Source organism: Humulus lupulus, chromosome 4 (genome assembly GCF_963169125.1).
Source record: "Humulus lupulus chromosome 4, drHumLupu1.1, whole genome shotgun sequence".
Taxonomy (NCBI): Eukaryota; Viridiplantae; Streptophyta; class Magnoliopsida; order Rosales; family Cannabaceae; genus Humulus; species Humulus lupulus.
Genome location: NC_084796.1, coordinates 7,770,729 through 7,789,978, shown reverse-complemented (window position 1 = coordinate 7,789,978; position 19,250 = coordinate 7,770,729). Strand labels below are relative to the sequence as shown.

Here is a 19,250-nt window from a genome sequence, read left to right as displayed (position 1 = left end):
TAATTTCTATCAAACAATTCATCATTAAGATTAGCATAGTCTTTGTGAGAGTGTTGAGTCTACTTGTGGATATCTATCTAGTCCTTTGTAAACATGTAGTGTCGATTGTGAACGTGTTCATAAGGATCTTCAGGAGATGATTCTATCTAAGTCTCACTTCGGGAGGAAGTAAGCACTCGCTATTCTTTGAAGGGATTTCAAGAGAATCAGTGTTTCATCAAAACCAGATTTGGAGAGAAGAGTACAATAAGATTGCGACAATAGTTTAAGAGGGAATCTTACATTGTTTAAGTCGATGCTTTTGTACACATTATTTCTTTACTAATTGGTTGATTCTCTGAGCGTGGCCCCGTAGATGTAAGTTATCTGAAAGAATTTCTGAACCACGTAAAAATTCTCGTGTGTTGAATTTTTACCTGTTTTTCTGTTTCTATTGTAATAGTTATATAAGCAGCATTAACAAAACTGAAATCTGTTGAAACAACTTAATTAGTATTCCACATTTAATATTAAAATACAAAATTTCAAATACTTTGGATTTTGTCGAATGTATTGTGGAGTATCATCGCAATTTTCATGGGGTTTAATTTCTTCAATAGCAAGCTTCATCATTGCTTTTAAAACATGCCTAAATTTTCAGCTAACAATTTCACCTGAACGTTGAAATTGTTCTTGAATCATTTGATTTCCAAGATTGTGCCCTAAGATCATTAGAAACATACCTACAACTTCTTCTAAGTTCACACCTCTAGTGGATGTTAAACCATAACTTCTTAATTTATCACATAATTTACAAAATGCATGTTTTTCCATTCGAAAAATTTCATGGCAACGCTGATTGTGTCCATTAAGAATTTCCATGATAAAATTCCATCCTGAACGAGGAGAATCTCTACATGACTCTTTAAATACAAAATTTTAATATGGTTCGCGACCGTGAGAATTAGCGAAGAGATAAGTAGCCAGGTATCCTAGGAGACTGAATGATCCTTGGGGTGGTTATGCTCTATTGTATAATATGTTGTGTAAATATTTAGTGTGTGCGCATATTATGACAAATTTTTTTAATCTCTAATTTTTTAGACCTTTTAAATGTTATGAATGGTTTGCACAAAATTGGCGTTAGTATTTTTGGATCATTGATTAGTTATACAATAACATTCAAACATGTCTTTGATAAATTATACATAATCATATATATTATAAAGATTTACAATCACAAATGGCTGTAGAGATTGATACAATAAAATGAGAAAAATAGTGATATATATGAATAATTTAGAAGTCAAGTATTATTCTACCTACTTTACACGTTTGATTATGTATTATTTTCCTAATTTGTCTCTATTATACATAGACCACATGTAGAAAGATATATATAAAAAATCAATGACTTTATCACATATATATAATAGAATTCGAACTAAGTTTTCTTCATTGAAAGTTTGAAACTAGTCAAAATAGTGATAACGCGTTTTGGCCTGTTTATTTTGATCTTTTTTCTTGTTTTTATTCTCCCCAATAGAATGACACTCTTGATAAATATGTGAAGGACCTCCATTAATTAATGACACATCTAGTGAGACCACCTTCTCTTATGGGAAAGTGATCAATTAATGACTTTTCTTCTCGGCACTACTCTCACACCATAATATGCCAATTATTATCATTATTAATTAGGCATGAGCCAACAATTTCTTCTTTTTCTTCCTTTTTTTTTTAAAAAATAAGATGAACAATTAATACTAGTATAAATCTTTTAATATAAAAAAGCTAGTTGTAATTAAAATTTAATAGCATACTAACCGTTAATAAGATCATCTCTAATTAATGTATGTAGCAAATATAGTATTAAATTTTACACAATATTTAATATATAGTGCTCCCTTGCACCATTTAAAATATTGGCCATTTGATTTAAAAGTTAAAAAAATTACTAACGTTAAAATTGTCAATATTTGTCATGTTATTTTTTCTTCATTTAAGTAAATGAATAAATAAGAAGGTATAAAAGATTATAGTTTTAAGTCAAATTTTGTAAAAGAAATGGACAAAAAAAGATAAACTATTAACGTGGGTTGTACGTGTATGTGTGATATGCCTGACTTTTGAACAAACAAAGTTCCACTGACTTTGATAAAAATAATTATACTTTATATATAATGTTGAAAAATCTTATAAGTTATATGGTTGAGTTAAATGATTCACTTTCTTATTCATTATCTAGTCTTCGATCGATTAAACATAAAGAGCCAATTATTCTAACTTAGTCTACACGTTTTGATTTTTCTTTTGAGACTATAATGAATTTCTTCTCAATAGATAAAATAATATAATCAAAGTAGTATTAGTTCCATTAATTTCCACCCTACTTTACACGTTGTATTTTGTCTATTATTTTCTCAAATCTCATCCTTTAACCTCTTTTTTGTTCTTAGTTAGTTTCTTCTCTACACAACTACAAAAATAGATCATTTCTTTTGACCATGCTCATTTTCGAAACATTCTTTGTTCATATATTTTATCAATAAAGATTAATTATGATAAATAAGGTAAAAATTGTATTCACCCTAAAAGAAATTTTCACTTAAAAAACAGCTGAATTATGGGATAATATGCTGCTATTTTTTGCAATTTAAAATATTTTGTTTAGTCAATCATGTCTTTACAACAATAATTGCATGTGAGTAGTATATTTTTAATTCAGATTGTATGAGAGAACAAGAGATGGATCATTATATGGCGAGAGAGGAGAGCCATATCTCTTTGGTCCCCACGAATGCTGATATTTTTTTGGTAGAGATGTATAATTAAAGAAAGAAAAGCAGATGACATAATTAATGACTTATTAGAAGGGACATAAAAACTTTGGAAAAAGAAAATGTGGTTCTTGTACAATGATATTTATTACATCTTGTCAAGATCATGAAATTTAAACAACTTGTCCTCATTAAAAAAATTGGGTATAGAAAGAAGGACATAATTTAATTTATACAAAAGAAAAACACACTAATATGTTTATTAGTTGTACAGTAGTACTTATATAGCAGAAAAATAATATAGGAACAACAGCTATTGTGGATCCATACACACTTAATTAGTTTCTGATCATCAGCTCCGCCAATCTTGTTCTAGAGAAGTAAATCAACCATGCCAACCGCGTCCTTGGGATCACCATCTCCCCAAGAGAGAGTCCAATAACAAACCCACTAACAAGTCCAGTCACAGCGAATTTCCAGTCTAGTTCAATGGCAAAATTAGAATCAACATCTTTGTTTAAAGCAGATGATGGTGGGAGCAGCCAGTTTTCACATTTCTTCCACAATGGATCTCCACACAGTCCTTGATTACCCTCAAATGAGGTATTCTCGAACGTGTTGAACTGGCTCTCATGTGGTATAGGACCTGTGAGATTGTTATAAGAGACATCAAACTTTTGGAGGAATTTTAGCTCTGCTAGTTGCTGAGGAATCTTTCCCGACAGTTGGTTTTGAGAAAGGTCTAATGATTCCAGTTCTGTTAATGTCCCCAGCGATGGTGGAATGTGACCTGTGAGCGCATTGTTTGAAAGGTTGAGTGAGTAGAGAGCCTTGAGGCTTCCAATGGACTCAGGAATCTGACCACTGAAATTGTTGCTCGATAGGTCAATGACTGCTAGATTTGCTGGGATTTTCCCATAGCTTGTTGCCACACTTTTCATCACAAATGTTGTTGAATAATTATACAAAATGGTTCCAACTTTAATACCAAGTGTGTTATAGGTGACAATTTCCCATGCGTTCATGTATTTCAAATTGCTCACCTTAAAAGCTTTCATAGCATCCCATAAGAGCATATATTGAGAAGGCAATGCCCCTGTGAAATAATTGTGAGACACATCAATAATTTGTAGCATTGGAAACTCACCCTTAGTGTATTCAGGTTTCCCTATGACTCCATGAAATTTGTTCTCCCTCATTAAAACAACTTTTAACAGAGGAAACCTCCCAAGCCAAGTGGGGAACACATCACTGATTTGATTGTAAGAAAAGTCAAGAAACTCAAGATTCACACATGTTGCAAATGGTCGTTGAAGTTTTCCCTGAAAATTATTGTGACTAAAATCCACCATTCTCAAACCACTTTCCTGCTGCTGACATTCAAGAGGAATGGTGCCATGGAAAGAGTTGTTTCTCAAATTCAAAGCTATTATAGAGCTACTGATCATACCGCCTGAACAACGAGGAAACTCCCCACTCAAGTTATTGTTTGACAAATCAAGGATTAAAATTGAACTCAAATTGCATATCGACTTGGGAATTTCACCACTTAGAATATTGTCAGAGGCATCGTAATGTATGACAGATGATGGAGGAATTGGCAGTTGTCCTTCGAACAAGTTAGATTGGATTTCTAACAAACGCAGACTAGACCAAGGTAGAATGGTTTGATGGTTATGAAACCCTGTTATCAAGTTGTTGGATATATCTATCCCTTCCAAGCGTTGAAGACTTGAGTTCATTAGATTTTGGGGAATTTGGCCATATATATTGTTACTGGAAAGGTCCAACAGTTCGAGATTAGTTTGATCACCAATAAATTCAGGAAACTTGCTCAAGTTGCAAGAGGCCAACGATAGAAAATTGAAATTTGAAAGTGTGGTGTTAGGATCTCTTTCCCGTTCTTCAATATGTAACGAAATCATATTGTAGCTTAGATCAAGGGCAGCAAGATTTCTCAGTTTAAGAAATGAATCTAACTGCAATGTACCACTCAAACTATTTTGCGAGAGGCCGAGACTTTCAAGATTATTGAGTTTGAACAAGGATGGCGGAATTGAACCAATCAATTTGTTTGAAGAAAAATATATCTTTTGTATTGCAGTAAGATTGCCAAACCAAGAAGGGATTGGCCCTGAAATTTGATTGTCATCTAATTTTATCACGGAAAGTAGGGTGAGGTTTTGAATAAAAGATGGGATGTACCCAGCGAAATCATTTTCTTTGAGATTTAGAATAAAAAGCTGGGTTAATTCACCAAGTGAAGATGGAATAGGCCCATACAATCCACAACCTCCTAGACCAAGAATTTTCAAAGAAGTCAAATTTGCCAAGGAATCACCTAGTTCATAACCCATGTCCACATAGTTTAGAAAAAAAGTATCCAAAGCAGTCAAGTTTTGGACTAGGCTTCCAAGATTGGGATTTTTAAGTTTCAAAAGATTCACAACTACAGCTGGATCGTTACCACCAATGTTACTTGACAGGTCAAGGTAAGACAACTTAGACAAAAGTGAAAGTTGAGATGGAATCTGACCTTGGAAGAAAGAAGAACGCAAGCTAAGAAATTTCAACTCCGGAAAAAAGCCCATGGCAGTGGGAATTGGAGAGAAAGTGAAGTTATTATAACCAAGATCAAGCTCCTGAAGATGAACAAGGTGAAAGATAGTGTTGTTGGAGTGGAAAGAGCCGTAGAGACATGAACTATGGAGGTAAAGACCAATGACATGACCAGTCTCCACATCACAGTCAACACCATCCCACGAGCAGCAGTTGGTACCATTATTGGATCCCCAAGACGATGTCTTTGGATGGACAACTACAGTCGTATAGGGATCAGGTCTACTCTGACAATCTAATTTAAAGCTTTTGTTGAATTGTATCAAAGCATTTCTCTCCTCATCATGGCAAGAAGGCTGCATAGAATTAACAAGTTGATGAGATAGTAGCAGAAAATGAAACAGTACATTAATGACAACTAATAATGAAAGAGCCATATATAGTGTTTCTTTCCAACTAAAAATGGTTTTTATGATCTTGATTCTTGGTAGAGACCATGCAATTCCCTTATTCCTTTAAAAAAAGACAGAAACGTGAGGATATATATATATATATATATGTTGTCATCACCCCATGAAACCAATTCGTATTTACCACGTTAAAACCATCAAAAAGAGAAAAGGCAAAACGAAATGTCTTTAAAGTCATCACCGATGCACTAATTAATGCCATAATTTGTGATTGCCTCATTAAAACTAATTCGTAAGGGCAACGTTAAAACTAATTCGTACCGGAAGGAATAGTAACGATAATAGTAATAGTAATAGAATCGAATAGAATAAAAATAGTGTTGAAAATTAATTATGATGTTTGGTTTATTGGTCATTAATTGACATAATTTTCCGTACTTTACTTTTTTGTTTATATTTTTCAAAATATTCAAAATATAAATAAATTTTAAAAAAATTTATGATTTAAAGGCATGACAAAAAATATTTTTAAATAAATAAAAATGATATTTCAAAATTAAATGTATTTAGTAATATTGACCACAGATTTAGTCAATAATACTGAGTCTAAGTAAATGATAATAAATAATAAAATAACTGAACTTAAGTATACAACACATAAATATATAATCGTTCGGCTCCAAAAGTTGATAATGACTTATGTACACTTGCACATTTATTAATCACAAAGGTCTCAGACTCAAGATCATAAGAACAAGATTCAGCTAAGTTATTTTTTCATTAAGCTTGAGAGAGAAAATACAGTTTGAAAGAGTTTATGCATGTAAAGTGCGCATGAAAAATAATTGTGGTGAGAGGTCTCTATTTATAGTCTCTAGTGGGTCTTGGGCCTTACAGAAATAATACGAGTTTGTTACAACTGGATATGCAATAAAAGAATATAAAAAAAATACATTCAAATCACAGTTAAATAAATATCTTGTATGATTTGGATTGCTCATCTGGTCGTTTGAATTGCATCTAGGGATTTCCTACGACCAGGGCTTCTTCGAGCCATCATAGTTTGCATGTATTTAAATTATTGTCTTCGAACAACATCCTTTAACTATATCAGATGAACCTGAGGAGGGAAATTCTTAACTTCTGGTCGAGCTTAATTAAACCAGCTCTGATACATGCTATTTTGTTATATGTCACATCATTATGTCTATTTTTTTTTTGGATAAACAAGTAATAACAACAATAATAATAGTATATGAATTAATAATAACAATAATAATAGTATATGTTTATATGATTTTATTATTAACATATCATATATATTTTATATCTTAGGTGTGTATTTTATGTGTATATATAATATTATCTTAACAAAAAATATTAAATATTAAATATCATATATATATATATATATATCTTTATATATTATAAAGATGAGTTTAGCATAAATTGTTAATTTATGTTAGATTTAATACTTTTTTATTATTTTCTAACAGTGTTAGTATTAAAGTCATCTAAAAAAAGGTAAATAGATTAAAAGATTATCTAAATAAGGTAAATAAATTTAAAATAAAAAAAATAATAAATAAGCTATAATAATTTCTCATTACATATTTTAAAATTTCATATTAAAGTATTTAAATTACTCTATCAATTATGTTTTAAAAACTATAACAAAAAAAATGGAGAGTGTGAGAGATAGGTTGAGAGAGAAAGAGAAGAGTTAATGAGATGGACATTATAGTAGAAATTTTTTAAAAAAAAAAGCCTATTTTCAAGATGCCACATAATTTTGTCATATTTTGGAATTAGTGTGTGTTATTATGCATAAAACACAAAATTTCCCTAATAAAATTAGAGTAGCTTGGGAGCAGAGTCATGTTTGTAATTCCAAGTCAATTTTTTAACATTCAAAATATGCTGCTTATTTGAAAAAGTGTTGGCTTCCAATCAATTTTTTTTTTTAATTATGTAATTAATTATTTTACATTTTAATGTATAATGTTTCATACTTTTTTAAATAAAAACTTACAAGTTGGGGTGTTCAAAATCAAAACCAATCCAATTATCCTGAACTAATCTAACCCAATACAATTACAAAAAATTAGAATTGATTGAATTTGAAAAGTTGGATGTTAATTGGATTGAATCGGGTGGCAGATTAAACTGTGAAAATCCAATTAGGAACATATCCAATCCAATTATAATTAATATATATACATATACATATATATTATATTTACATATAAATATATTTAATTAGATTCTTGTTATTTTTTGATCCTATGTTAGCACTTTGAAGATGTTGTTGTTGTTTTTATGTTATGTTATTATCTAAGAACTTTAGTTATTGGTTTTTGAATATTAGTTTTAAATTTGAATGGTTATATTGTAAACTTAATATTTCAAGAGAAATTTCACTATTCATGCATAATAGTGTCTATTATTACAAAAAAAAAATACCATCACTATTAACTATTTCATTTGGATGTTAAACATTCCTCATCTACCCAAAATACCCTTCCCATTTTTTTACCCAATTTTTTTTTACATCTCTCTATACACTTGGTTTCTCTCTCTCACACAAGAAACCCCAACTTTCCATCGATCCCAACCCCCGTCGAGCCCCAACCCCTTCGAACCCCAACCCCTGTCAAGCCCCATTCCTCGTCGATCCCCAACATCTGACAAGCCCCAGCCTTTGTCGAGCCCAACCCCCGTCGATAACATCTCAGGCGACCTATGGTAAATGAATGTAATTGGAACCTGGCCCACGACAACACGATTTCCTCCCAATCAAATCAAATGTTAGATCTCGAATACCCACTCCCTATTCAATAGAAAAATGAGTTTCATTTGGAATATGGGCTCTGTGATCTGCGGAAGGGAATGGGTTCGTCGATACTGTGCGTTAGTAATCGTTGCATTATCACATGACAATCATGGGACTTCAACCCAACAATGTTTGAGTCATTGTTTGTGACTTTTTTCTTTAGATTAGAACAAAACCATCGGGCACCTTCACTCCTTTCAAAAATTGACAAAAATCTGTCAGGCTAATTTTAGCCTACCTTTTTAAGTGTCTTTATCAGTGTCTTTTTAATGGTTTTTGTGTTTTTGGAGCGGATTTATGCTTGTTTTTGCTTGATTTCAGGTTAAGCATATGTTTTGGGCATTTGGAGTGGATTGTGGAGAAAATATGCTAAACTGAAGGGTTATTAAAGCTTTTGCTGAAATTTTAATTAGGGCCGCGGCGCAAGAATTAGAGCCGCGGCGCTATTGCGTATTAGAGCCGCAGTGAGCCCTTTTCCAGAAACTCAAGATTTCGCAATTTCCGAGTAGGGCCGCGACGCAGGAATTGGCGCCGCGGCGCTGGCGTCCGTACACCTCAGAATTTTAAGGGCAATTTTGTCATTTTGGGAAAGATATAGAATGAGGTCTTCATTTTTTTAAAGAGGGGATCGCGAATTTTGAAAGGGAGACAGAAACAAAAAGGGGAAAAACAAGAGAAGACGAAGCTTGGAGCGAGCGTGGGCGATCTGTGACAATTCCCAATCTAGTTTCATTCTCTTTTTCTTTAATTCTCTATGTTATTGTTTATGTTTAGTTTGATTATGGATATGAATACTGAGATTATGAGCTAAACTCTTATTTAGGGATTTGATGGATATTGACTGAGATTATCCCATGGATTAATGCTATTTGATTATTCCTTCTTCCTTGTTAATGTGATTTGTTCATCTTTGTGCTTAATGCATGTTTGAGATTGATCACCTTATGCATGATTCATGATCCTAATATAAAATCTGAAAAGTGAATATTAGGAATGCTCTAAATGAATGAACATAGGTTTTGATGTGAAACGAAAGTATTCGCATAGCTTATGTGACTTGTAGATTATTGCTTAATGCGAATTGTTTGTTGTACTATCTCAGAAATGCAATAGTTGACAATGCAATTTAGTACCTAAATGATTTGAAAAGAGTTTAGGTGATTTTATAATCTGTCATCTCATTGGAGGAAGAAGAATAGTTGATTAGCATTAACAATTGGGTAATCAAAGCAATTGAAATCATATTCCTAATTTCACATCCATTGTTAAACCCCTTCTTTTTATTTATTGTTTTGCTTGTTGTGTTTTCTGCAAATTAATTTTAAAAACCAATTTTTATTGTTGCCAAATAGAAATATAAATCCAATTTGGTTAGTACTTAGCTGCAATTCCCTTGGATTCAACCTCACTTGTGTGAGTTACTACTTGTATGATACGTGCACTTGCGTGTAAAAAAAATATCGCAACAAGTTTTTGGCGTCGTTGCCAGGGAATTGTTTAGTTAATATTACGTTAATTGGATTAAATTCTAATTTGGTTTTCTTTTCACTTTTTGCTAACTTGTTTGTGTCAAATTCTTCTTATCTCATCTCAGGTACCATTGGTTTATGCGACGTCAAGGACCAGCTGCAAGAGCGCCTGTTGATCCTGAGATAGAGAAGACTTGCCGGCAGAACAGAAGAAACAAAAGGTTGGAAAGAGTTGTACAAAGGATTGAGCAAGAGGAAGTTATGGCCAACAACGGTAATAATGGGGGTGCCATAGAAGACCCGGCTAATGGTGAGAATCCACCCGACCGTAGCATGAGGGACTATGTGTTGCCAACAATGACAGGGGTCTAGTCTTGTATAAGACCACCTGCCGTAGATGCAAACAATTTTGAGATAAAGCCAGCCATACTTCAGATGGTTCAATCCACAGTCCAGTTTGGGGGACTACCCACTGAAGACCCAAACATGCATCTCTCTAACTTCATGGAGCTCTGTCAGAAATTTAAGATGAATGGAGTTAGTGATGATGCTATCAGACTTAGATTGTTCCCATTTTCACTGAGGGAGCGAGCTAAGAGTTGGTTTTTATCTTTGCCACCTAACTCAATTAATACATGGAATGATCTTGCACTAAATTTTCTCTCCAAGTTCTTCCCTCCAGCCAAGGCAGCTAAGCTAAGGGGGGAGATCAAAAACTTCTACCAGCTGGATAATGAATCTCTATATGAGGCGTGGGAGAGATTTAAAGACTTGATAAGGAGGTGCCCGCATCATGGGATAGAGAGATGGATGTTAGTCCATAACTTTTATAATGGGTTGTGTGGTACCACTCGCACACTCATTGATGCAGCAGCTGGTGGTGCATTTATGAGGAAGAGCGCCAATGAGGCGTATGATTTGTTAGAAGAAATGGCCATTAATAATCAATAGTGGCCAAGTGAAAGAGGTAACTCGAAGAAAGTGGCTGGCTTGCATAAGATTGATGCAATATCTAAGTTAACTGCTCAAGTTGAGGCTTTGACTAAACAGCTGCAAGGCAGTACAATGGCAACCCCTGTGATGCAAGCTCAAACTATGTGTGAATTATGTGGGGGTCCTCATGCTTATGAAAAATATCAGTACGCGGATGTCAATAATATGCCATTGGAACAAGCTCAAGCCATTAGGAATTTTCCTCGTCAAAATATTAACAATCCTTATTCAAAATTCTATAAACAGGGTTGGAGGAATCACCCCAATTTTTCTTGGAAGAATACCCAACAAGGCCAGTCTTCAGTTCAGCCGTCACAGCAACCATTTCAGCAGCCACCTCCTGGGTTTTACCAACCGCCCATGCAACAACAACAGAATCCTATGAGACAGCCTGATACTCAGTCTGATGTTCTTAATCAATTCATGACTGAAACGCGGTCTTCTATTAGAAATTTGGAGAACCAGATTGGGCAATTGGCTACTCTTATGGCCAACCGTGCTCAAGGTAACCTTCCTAGCACCACTGATGTCAATCCAAAAGAAGAGTGCCAGGCTATTACATTGAGAAGTGGGAAGAAATATGAAGAGCCAAGTGTGGAGCAGTCAAATGAAGACAAGGTTTAGGATCAACAAGCACAGGGCACAGTGGAAAAGAAGCAAGGTGAAAACAAGGTTATTGAATACCTCCCAACCAAAGAAGCTACACCACAAGTGAGCATAGATCACCACATCAAGATTCCCTACCCACAAAGGCTCCGCAAGAACAACCTTGATAAGCAATTCTCAAAGTTCCATTTGCGGAGGCCTTGGAGCAAATGCCAATGTATGTTAAATTCATGAAGGATGTTTTGGCCAAGAAAAGGAAGTAGGAGGAATATGAGACAGTGGCACTTACTGAGGAGTGCAGTGCAATCTTGCAGAAGAAACTACCTCCCAAGCTTAAAGATCCGGGTAGTTTCAATATTCCATGTTCTATAGGGGGCTCAGTCTAAACAAAAGCTCTACGTGATTTAGGGGCAAGTGTGAATCTAATGCCTCTATCTATTTTTTGAAGGCTAAAATTGGGAGAAGCTCGCCCTACAACGGTTTCCTTACAGATGGCTGATCGCTCCATTAAACATCCTCGTGGAGTGATAGAGGATGTCTTGGTGAAAGTGGGTAAATTTATTTTCCCCGCTGATTTCATAATTCTTGACATGGAGGAAGATGCAAACATTCCCATTATTTTGGGAAGACCATTCTTAGCCACAGGACGAGCTTTAATCGATGTACAAAAAGGGGAGTTAAGGTTGCGAGTCCAAAATGAGGAAATAAGTTTTAATGTCGTTGCAGCAACTGAAATTCCTACATGTTGTAGAATTGATGTGGAGAATGATTGTCAAGAATCAATTGGTAAAAAGAAGAAGAAGACCAAAGAACGATTTCGAACAGTTTGACGTCGTATGAAAAGATTATTCTGTGGCAAGTTTGAAGGTTTTGATGACATTGGGGATAATTTCAATATTCTCAACAGTAGAAGGGAATTTTCCTCGTATGACACGATGGCTCTCAAGGATGCAAGGGGTGGACTTGACCCAAGTTGAAGGTGTAGAGAAGTGAGCGTCCAGCTAAAGACGTTAAATAAAGCGTTGTTGGGAGGCACCCAAATCTTTTAATTTAATTTTAGTTTTGAAGTATGGACAATTTGGTTTTTACTTTTATTTTATTTTTAGTTTTTGTTTTCAGTTTTGATTTTTAATTAGACTTTGTTTAGTTTTTTTTAGTTTTGGGATTGTAATGTTGAATCGTGCAATACATGAAAAAAAAAAGAGAAAAAAAAAACATTAGAGTCATAGCACTGAAGGCTGGAGCCATGGCGGTACATTGGGAATTCCTTTTAAGGCTCATTCGGGTAAGTTCTCTTCTATTGGGTTGTCATGTTCACATTGGGGAAAATGTGAAATAAAGTTTGGGGGAGGGGCTTACTTTTCTGTTTTAGTTTAGTTTAGTTAAAATTTTGTTGTTTAGTTGTGTGTGTGTCAAAAGTTAAGCCGATGATATGAATAATTGTCGTTTGTTGTCACTTGTAAAATGTAGTTTGTGTTTAACCGTGTGCTTGATTTGATTACTCTTTGGATTAATTTTGATGCCTTTTGGAAATTTTAGTATATGTTGCAAATGTGAATAAGTGGATTATGCTATACATGTGTCACTTGGGTTTGAGGTATGAATTGATGAAAAAGATAGAACTTGCATTGCTTGCCTTTTGAGACGAAATCCTTGATGACATGTGTTTTGGAATATGATTTAGGCAATCTTTTGGACGTTTGGGCCTTTCAAGCTTACCCTTATCATTATTATCCCTAGTTTTCCTATTTGTGCCTTAACTTGTTTGATTGATTGTATAACCACCTCATTAAACCAAAAATGTACCAATTATTATTTTTCCCTGTCCTGTGAATTATGCCATAAGCTTAGAAATAAGTTTGGGGGAACGAATTGTAATTGGGTAAAAAAAAAGGGTATTGGTGTGAGTGGATGAACGATGTAATTTCTCGATTGAGACAAGTGTGAAATGTAAAAGTGCTTGCAACATCACTAAATTTTGATTTCTTCTCTTCTTAAAAAAAAATTGTTGAGTGATGAATAATTAAATAAAGTGATGTTGGAGCATTGAGTATGAGTCCTCAATCGATAATAAGTGGGTGAAAAAGGGGATGGTAATTGAATGCAAGGTGGGCTGTTTGATTGGTTTTTGATGTGCTTATGGTATCATGAAGCCTAAATGTCTTTTTTTATCCACCTTTACCTAAGCCAAAACGTTATGAACCTTTGAAGTCCTTTTGATTCCATAACATGTGTTATTGACATTAGTGGAGAAAGGTAAGTGTGCAAGCATATTGAATTTTGGCTAGTGGATTGTTGGAATGAGTGAGGCATGTATGGTGTTATCTAGTTATTCATTTGTTATTTGCAAGGTATAATCTAATTTCTAATTGAGGCATTCAGATTAATTGTTGGAGTTTTTGAATTGAAATTCTGGTTGATCAACAGTTGAAGTTTTGTGAGTGATGACGGCGTGGTTTAAATAAGTCTGGAGGCTTAACTTGTCATGTCTATTTGTTTTAGTTTAATGTGCCGTTCCCTTACTCGAGGACGAGTAAGAATAAAGTATGGGGGAGTTTGTTAGGCTAATTTTAGCCTACCTTTTTAAGTGTCTTTTTAATGGTTTTTGTGTTTTTGGAGCGGATTTATGCTTGTTTTTGCTTGATTTCAGGTTAAGCATATGTTTTGGGCATTTGGAGTGGATTGTGGAGAAAATATGCTAAACTGAAGGGTTATTAAAGCTTTTGCTGAAATTTTAATTAGGGCCGCGGCGCAAGAATTAGAGCCGCGACGCTATTGCGTATTAGAGCCGCAGCGAGCCCTTTTCCAGAAACTCAAGATTTCGCAATTTCCGAGTAGGGCCGCGGCGCAGGAATTGGCGCCGCGGCGCTGGCGTCCGTACACCTCAGAATTTTAAGGGAAATTTTGTCATTTTGGGAAAGATATAGAATGAGGTCTTCATTTTTTTAAAGAGGGGATCACGAATTTTGAAAGGGAGACAGAAACAAAAAGGGGAAAAACAAGAGAAGACGAAGCTTGGAGCGAGCGTGGGCGATCTGTGACAATTCCCAATCTAGTTTCATTCTCTTTTTCTTTAATTCTCTATGTTATTGTTTATGTTTAGTTTGATTATGGATATGAATACTGAGATTATGAGCTAAACTCTTATTTAGGGATTTGATGGATATTGACTGAGATTATCCCATGGATTAATGCTATTTGATTATTCCTTCTTCCTTGTTAATGTGATTTGTTCATCTTTGTGCTTAATGCATGTTTGAGATTGATCACCTTATGCATGATTCATGATCCTAATATAAAATCTGAAAAGTGAATATTAGGAATGCTCTAAATGAATGAACATAGGTTTTGATGTGAAACGAAAGTATTCGCATAGCTTATGTGACTTGTAGATTATTGCTTAATGCGAATTGTTTGTTGTACTATCTCAGAAATGCAATAGTTGACAATGCAATTTAGTACCTAAATGATTTGAAAAGAGTTTAGGTGATTTTATAATCTGTCATCTCTTTGGAGGAAGAAGAATAGTTGATTAGCATTAACAATTGGGTAATCAAAGCAATTGAAATCATATTCCTAATTTCACATCCATTGTTAAACCCCTTCTTTTTATTTATTGTTTTGCTTGTTGTGTTTTCTGCAAATTAATTTTAAAAACCAATTTTTATTGTTGCCAAATAGAAATATAAATCCAATTTGGCTAGTACTTAGCTGCAATTCCCTTGGGTTCGACCTCACTTGTGTGAGTTACTACTTGTATGATACGTGCACTTGCGTGTAAAAAAAATATCTCAACAAAATCTCGCCTCTGTTCAAAAGTGAACACGTATGGAGCATGCGGTTTCATTAACCTTTTATTGGCATCCTCGTAAATCCACAACGATTTCCTAACCCACATATTCTTTAAATCATGTCTTGCGTTAGTGGTGTCCTTAGATTTATCATTATCTAACAAAGTCCCAAGGAGACTGTCACACACATTCTTCTTAACATGCATCACATCTAGGTTGTGTTTTAACTGATTTGAACTCCAGTAATCAAGTTCATAGAAAATACTTTTTTTCCTCCAATTACTTTCCCCTGCACCTCGCTTGCGCTTCACCCCCCCAAATCTGTCATGTTTACCAGACACTTGAAGCGGTAAAGCATTGACTTGATCTAAAACTTGTTGACAAGTAAACTGTTGTGGATGATTTCTTTTCTCAACTTTGCCATCAAATTCCTTGTCCCTTCTATACTTATGATTACTCCTCAAGAATCGCCTATGACCGACATACGATGTCTTACCAATCACTCGAATGGAAGTGGTGTCTTCATTGCACGTTGGACATGCTTTATACCCTTGCCCGCTCCAACCAGACAAGCTACTACGAGCAGGGAAATCGTTAATTGTCCACAGAAGGGCTGCACGCATCTTGAACAATTCATTCCTTGTGCCATCTCTTGTGTCGACCCCGTTAATCCACAATTGTTTTAACTCATCCACCAAGGGTCTTAGAAATACATCCATGTCTTTACCCGGTGATTTTGGCCCAGGAATAAGCAGAGTTAGCATAAAATACTCTTCCTTCATGCATAGCCAAGGGGGGAGATTGTAGTTCGTCAAATTCACAGGCCACATGCTGTATGATAAGCTCATGTTGCCAAAAGGATTAAACCCATCAGCAACCAAGCCTAGACGAACATTTCTAGGATCTTTTGCAAAATCAGGATGGGTGGCATCAAAGTCTTTCCATGCAGACCCGTCAACCGGATGACGCATCACCCCTTCTTCTATTGATCTCCCAGTATGATGCCATAACATGTCATTAGCTTTATGTCTTGAACTGTACATTCGCATTAATCTGGGAGTCAACGGAAAGTAACACATCACCTTGTGTGGAACCTTTTTCCCCTTCTTCTTTTCATTGACCCATCGGCTACTCCCACACACATGACATGAATCTTTGCTTGCATGCTCATTATAAAATAAGGAACAATCATATTTACACACATGGATTGATTGATATCCCAACCCTAACTTACTCAGCTTCTTTTTCGCCTCATAGTGTGTTGGGGGAATTTTATTATCTTTCGGAAAGGCAAATTTTAGTAACTTCAACAATTCATCGAAAGAGTTATTTGGCCACTTCCCTCTAACTTTCAAATGCATCAACTTCGCCAAAAAGTTTAAGGATGATATCCAATCACAACCCGGATACAACTCAGCTTCAATCTCGTCGAACAACTCGTCATAATGCTGTCCCATTCGACTGCCAGACACACCATCTGCTTCCTCTACATTTGTCGGTAAGAGGAAATCATCAACGACGTCAACCATCTCGTCTACATCTTCATTCTCCTCAACTAACTCATTGGCGACACTGGCTTCCACCTCACCGTGGTAAACCCACTTTTGATAACTCTGTTGAAAACCCTTGTCAAAGACATGAGCCTCCGCTGTATCTATAATTTGTAGTTTAACATTCAGGCACCTCACACACGGGCATAAAATTCTCCCGTCGCAGTCTAGGTGTTCTTTTGCCATTCTCAAGAAGGCTTGGAGACCGTTCCAATAAGCATCACAGTTACGATTCCTTAATGTCGTCCAACTCTTATCGATCGGCATCTACGATACAAGAATAAACAATAATTAAAACTTATTGACTATGTGTGTGTGCCCTAATCCACCTTTTCACTCCACTTCTATAAGGGTAAAGAACCTATCCCATTCAGATTTGTAGTATACATATAATTTAATCTACACTCTTAACATTGTTTCGTTTATGTAAAAATTTCGGCAGCACCTCCCTATAGTTCTCATAAGTGGGCAGACTAAAATTAAGTTTGCCCACTTACGAGAACAAATAAGGAGACACATATTGAAATCTTTATTAACGAAACAATAAAATGAGTACTAGATCAAATTATAGGTACACAACAAATCCAAACTATCCATGCGGACACATACCGTCCTGGATAATTCGGAGAAGCATATTTAAGAGTTCTTACTGACTCAGCTTCACCGAACGGGTCTAAGGCTTTTCGTGATTGAAAATAATTAATAAAACATTATCACTAATTGATAATATATAAAATGTCTATTGTAGAGTCCAAGAACTTTACTTAGCTAATTGTTAGTAGTATTATAGTATGTTTAGTGTTATCTTTGTTACTATGGATTTTTGGTTCAGACCGGGAATTATTTGGACACTCATAGTAGTACTTATAGATTTTCTAAGTTTAACATATAGTTTAAGAATATTAAGTATAACCTAAGGTTTGATTATGTGACTGATATTAAGGATTTATATTTATTATATTATAAGGTTTAGACATCAACCAATAGGATTTTAAGCACATGTTATGAATGGTAATTAAGGATTAAGTATTTTGGAGGATTAAATTAAATAAGGGTAAAGTTTGAATGTTATAGGGTCAGTCAGCAGCTTTGAGTACGTTGAGGGCTTAGTCAAGGCTGTTTACTCCATTCAAACTTAGCTAAAAATGTGTAATTTCGTGTTTAAATATTCAGCATGTGCCGATATATCGCAGCTATGGGGGGCGATATATCGCAGCATGTAGATACGGAAAACACGAAACGATGCACGGTCGCCTCGGGCATACTGGCCCAGGCGATATATCGCCTACAGGGGGCGATATATCGCCTCCTCCAGTATGTTTTCAAATGTTTTTGAATTCATTTCCTCTCAGCCATTCAAACTCCTCCAACAGTCCAGAATCTTTTGAACTAGTCTTCAGCCTCTGCTGAACGATTATTCAAATGATTTTCATCTAAAAAGCCATTATTTTTATTCAAGTAAAATCAAGATACTTTCATTCCCAAACTCTATAAATAGGACCTAGTACCCAGCCATTATTCACCATTTTCTCTAAGTTCAGAAGCTGCTAGTGTTAAGTGAGTGTGAGAGTGTAAACACTTGGTTTGGGGAAAAACTATAAGCTTAAACACCATAAGCTTATCAAACACTTTGGGAAGTGAGTTCTATAGTATTTCGGTGGAGGTTAGATTGATCTTGCAATCTTTGAGGTAAACCCAAAACTCTAGTTCCTTTCTGTATTTTATGTTATTTCCTTTCTCCAAAACCTTCTACTTAGTCCCCTAACCTTATTCTTATTTTGGTTAGGGAATCTAAGCTCTTAAGCATATAAGTCGGTAAGTATGTTTTTTTTTTTATGGTTTAGTCTTTCCATCTCTTTCATTTTCATCTCCTTTCTTTAGACTCACTCTTTCTTATGGTTTTAGGAGTGTTCCAAAAGTCCCAACTCAGTCCATAATCCCGGTAACTTTGGTAAGGAAAATAGGCTAGAATCAATATGTTATGTGTTTATGTTATCTATATGTTTTATGTTATTAAAAGTGTTATGATATGTATATGTGTATGTTTGTAGGCTTGGGCATATGACCCATATGACTAACAAGACCCCAAATGGGTTATGGGCATATGACCTACTTAGCTAGTAGGACCCCACTAATCCCATGGGCATATGCTTGTTTAGTCTATGGGACCCCAAGTGATAATGGCCATTATAATAAGTGTATGTTATATGTATTATGTTAAGTCTTTATGTTTTCTTATGAAATTATGTATATGACTATGTGTTAGATTTTCCTTGCCGG

At 34.9% G+C, this 19,250-nt stretch overlaps 1 protein-coding gene and 1 non-coding gene across 2 annotated transcripts; both read right to left on the bottom strand.

The window, feature by feature from the left end:
* Nucleotides 1-2,899: 2,899 nt before the first annotated feature.
* LOC133829851 (receptor-like protein 6) lies at nt 2,900-5,789 on the bottom strand. Its single transcript, XM_062259666.1, has one exon. It carries the CDS (start codon nt 5,753-5,755, stop codon nt 3,098-3,100), a length of 2,658 nt encoding a protein of 885 aa, XP_062115650.1. The 5' UTR covers nt 5,756-5,789; the 3' UTR covers nt 2,900-3,097.
* Nucleotides 5,790-10,723: 4,934 nt separating this feature from the next.
* Nucleotides 10,724-10,830, bottom strand: LOC133833594 (small nucleolar RNA R71). The gene has a single exon (XR_009892966.1). It is a non-coding gene; the product is annotated as a small nucleolar RNA R71 (small nucleolar RNA).
* Nucleotides 10,831-19,250: the final 8,420 nt, after the last annotated feature.

Excerpts from the sequence above, each read along its gene's own strand:
- LOC133829851 (XM_062259666.1), bottom strand. The coding sequence starts at position 5,755 with ATGGCTCTTTCATTATTAGTTGTCATTAATGTACTGTTTCATTTTCTG.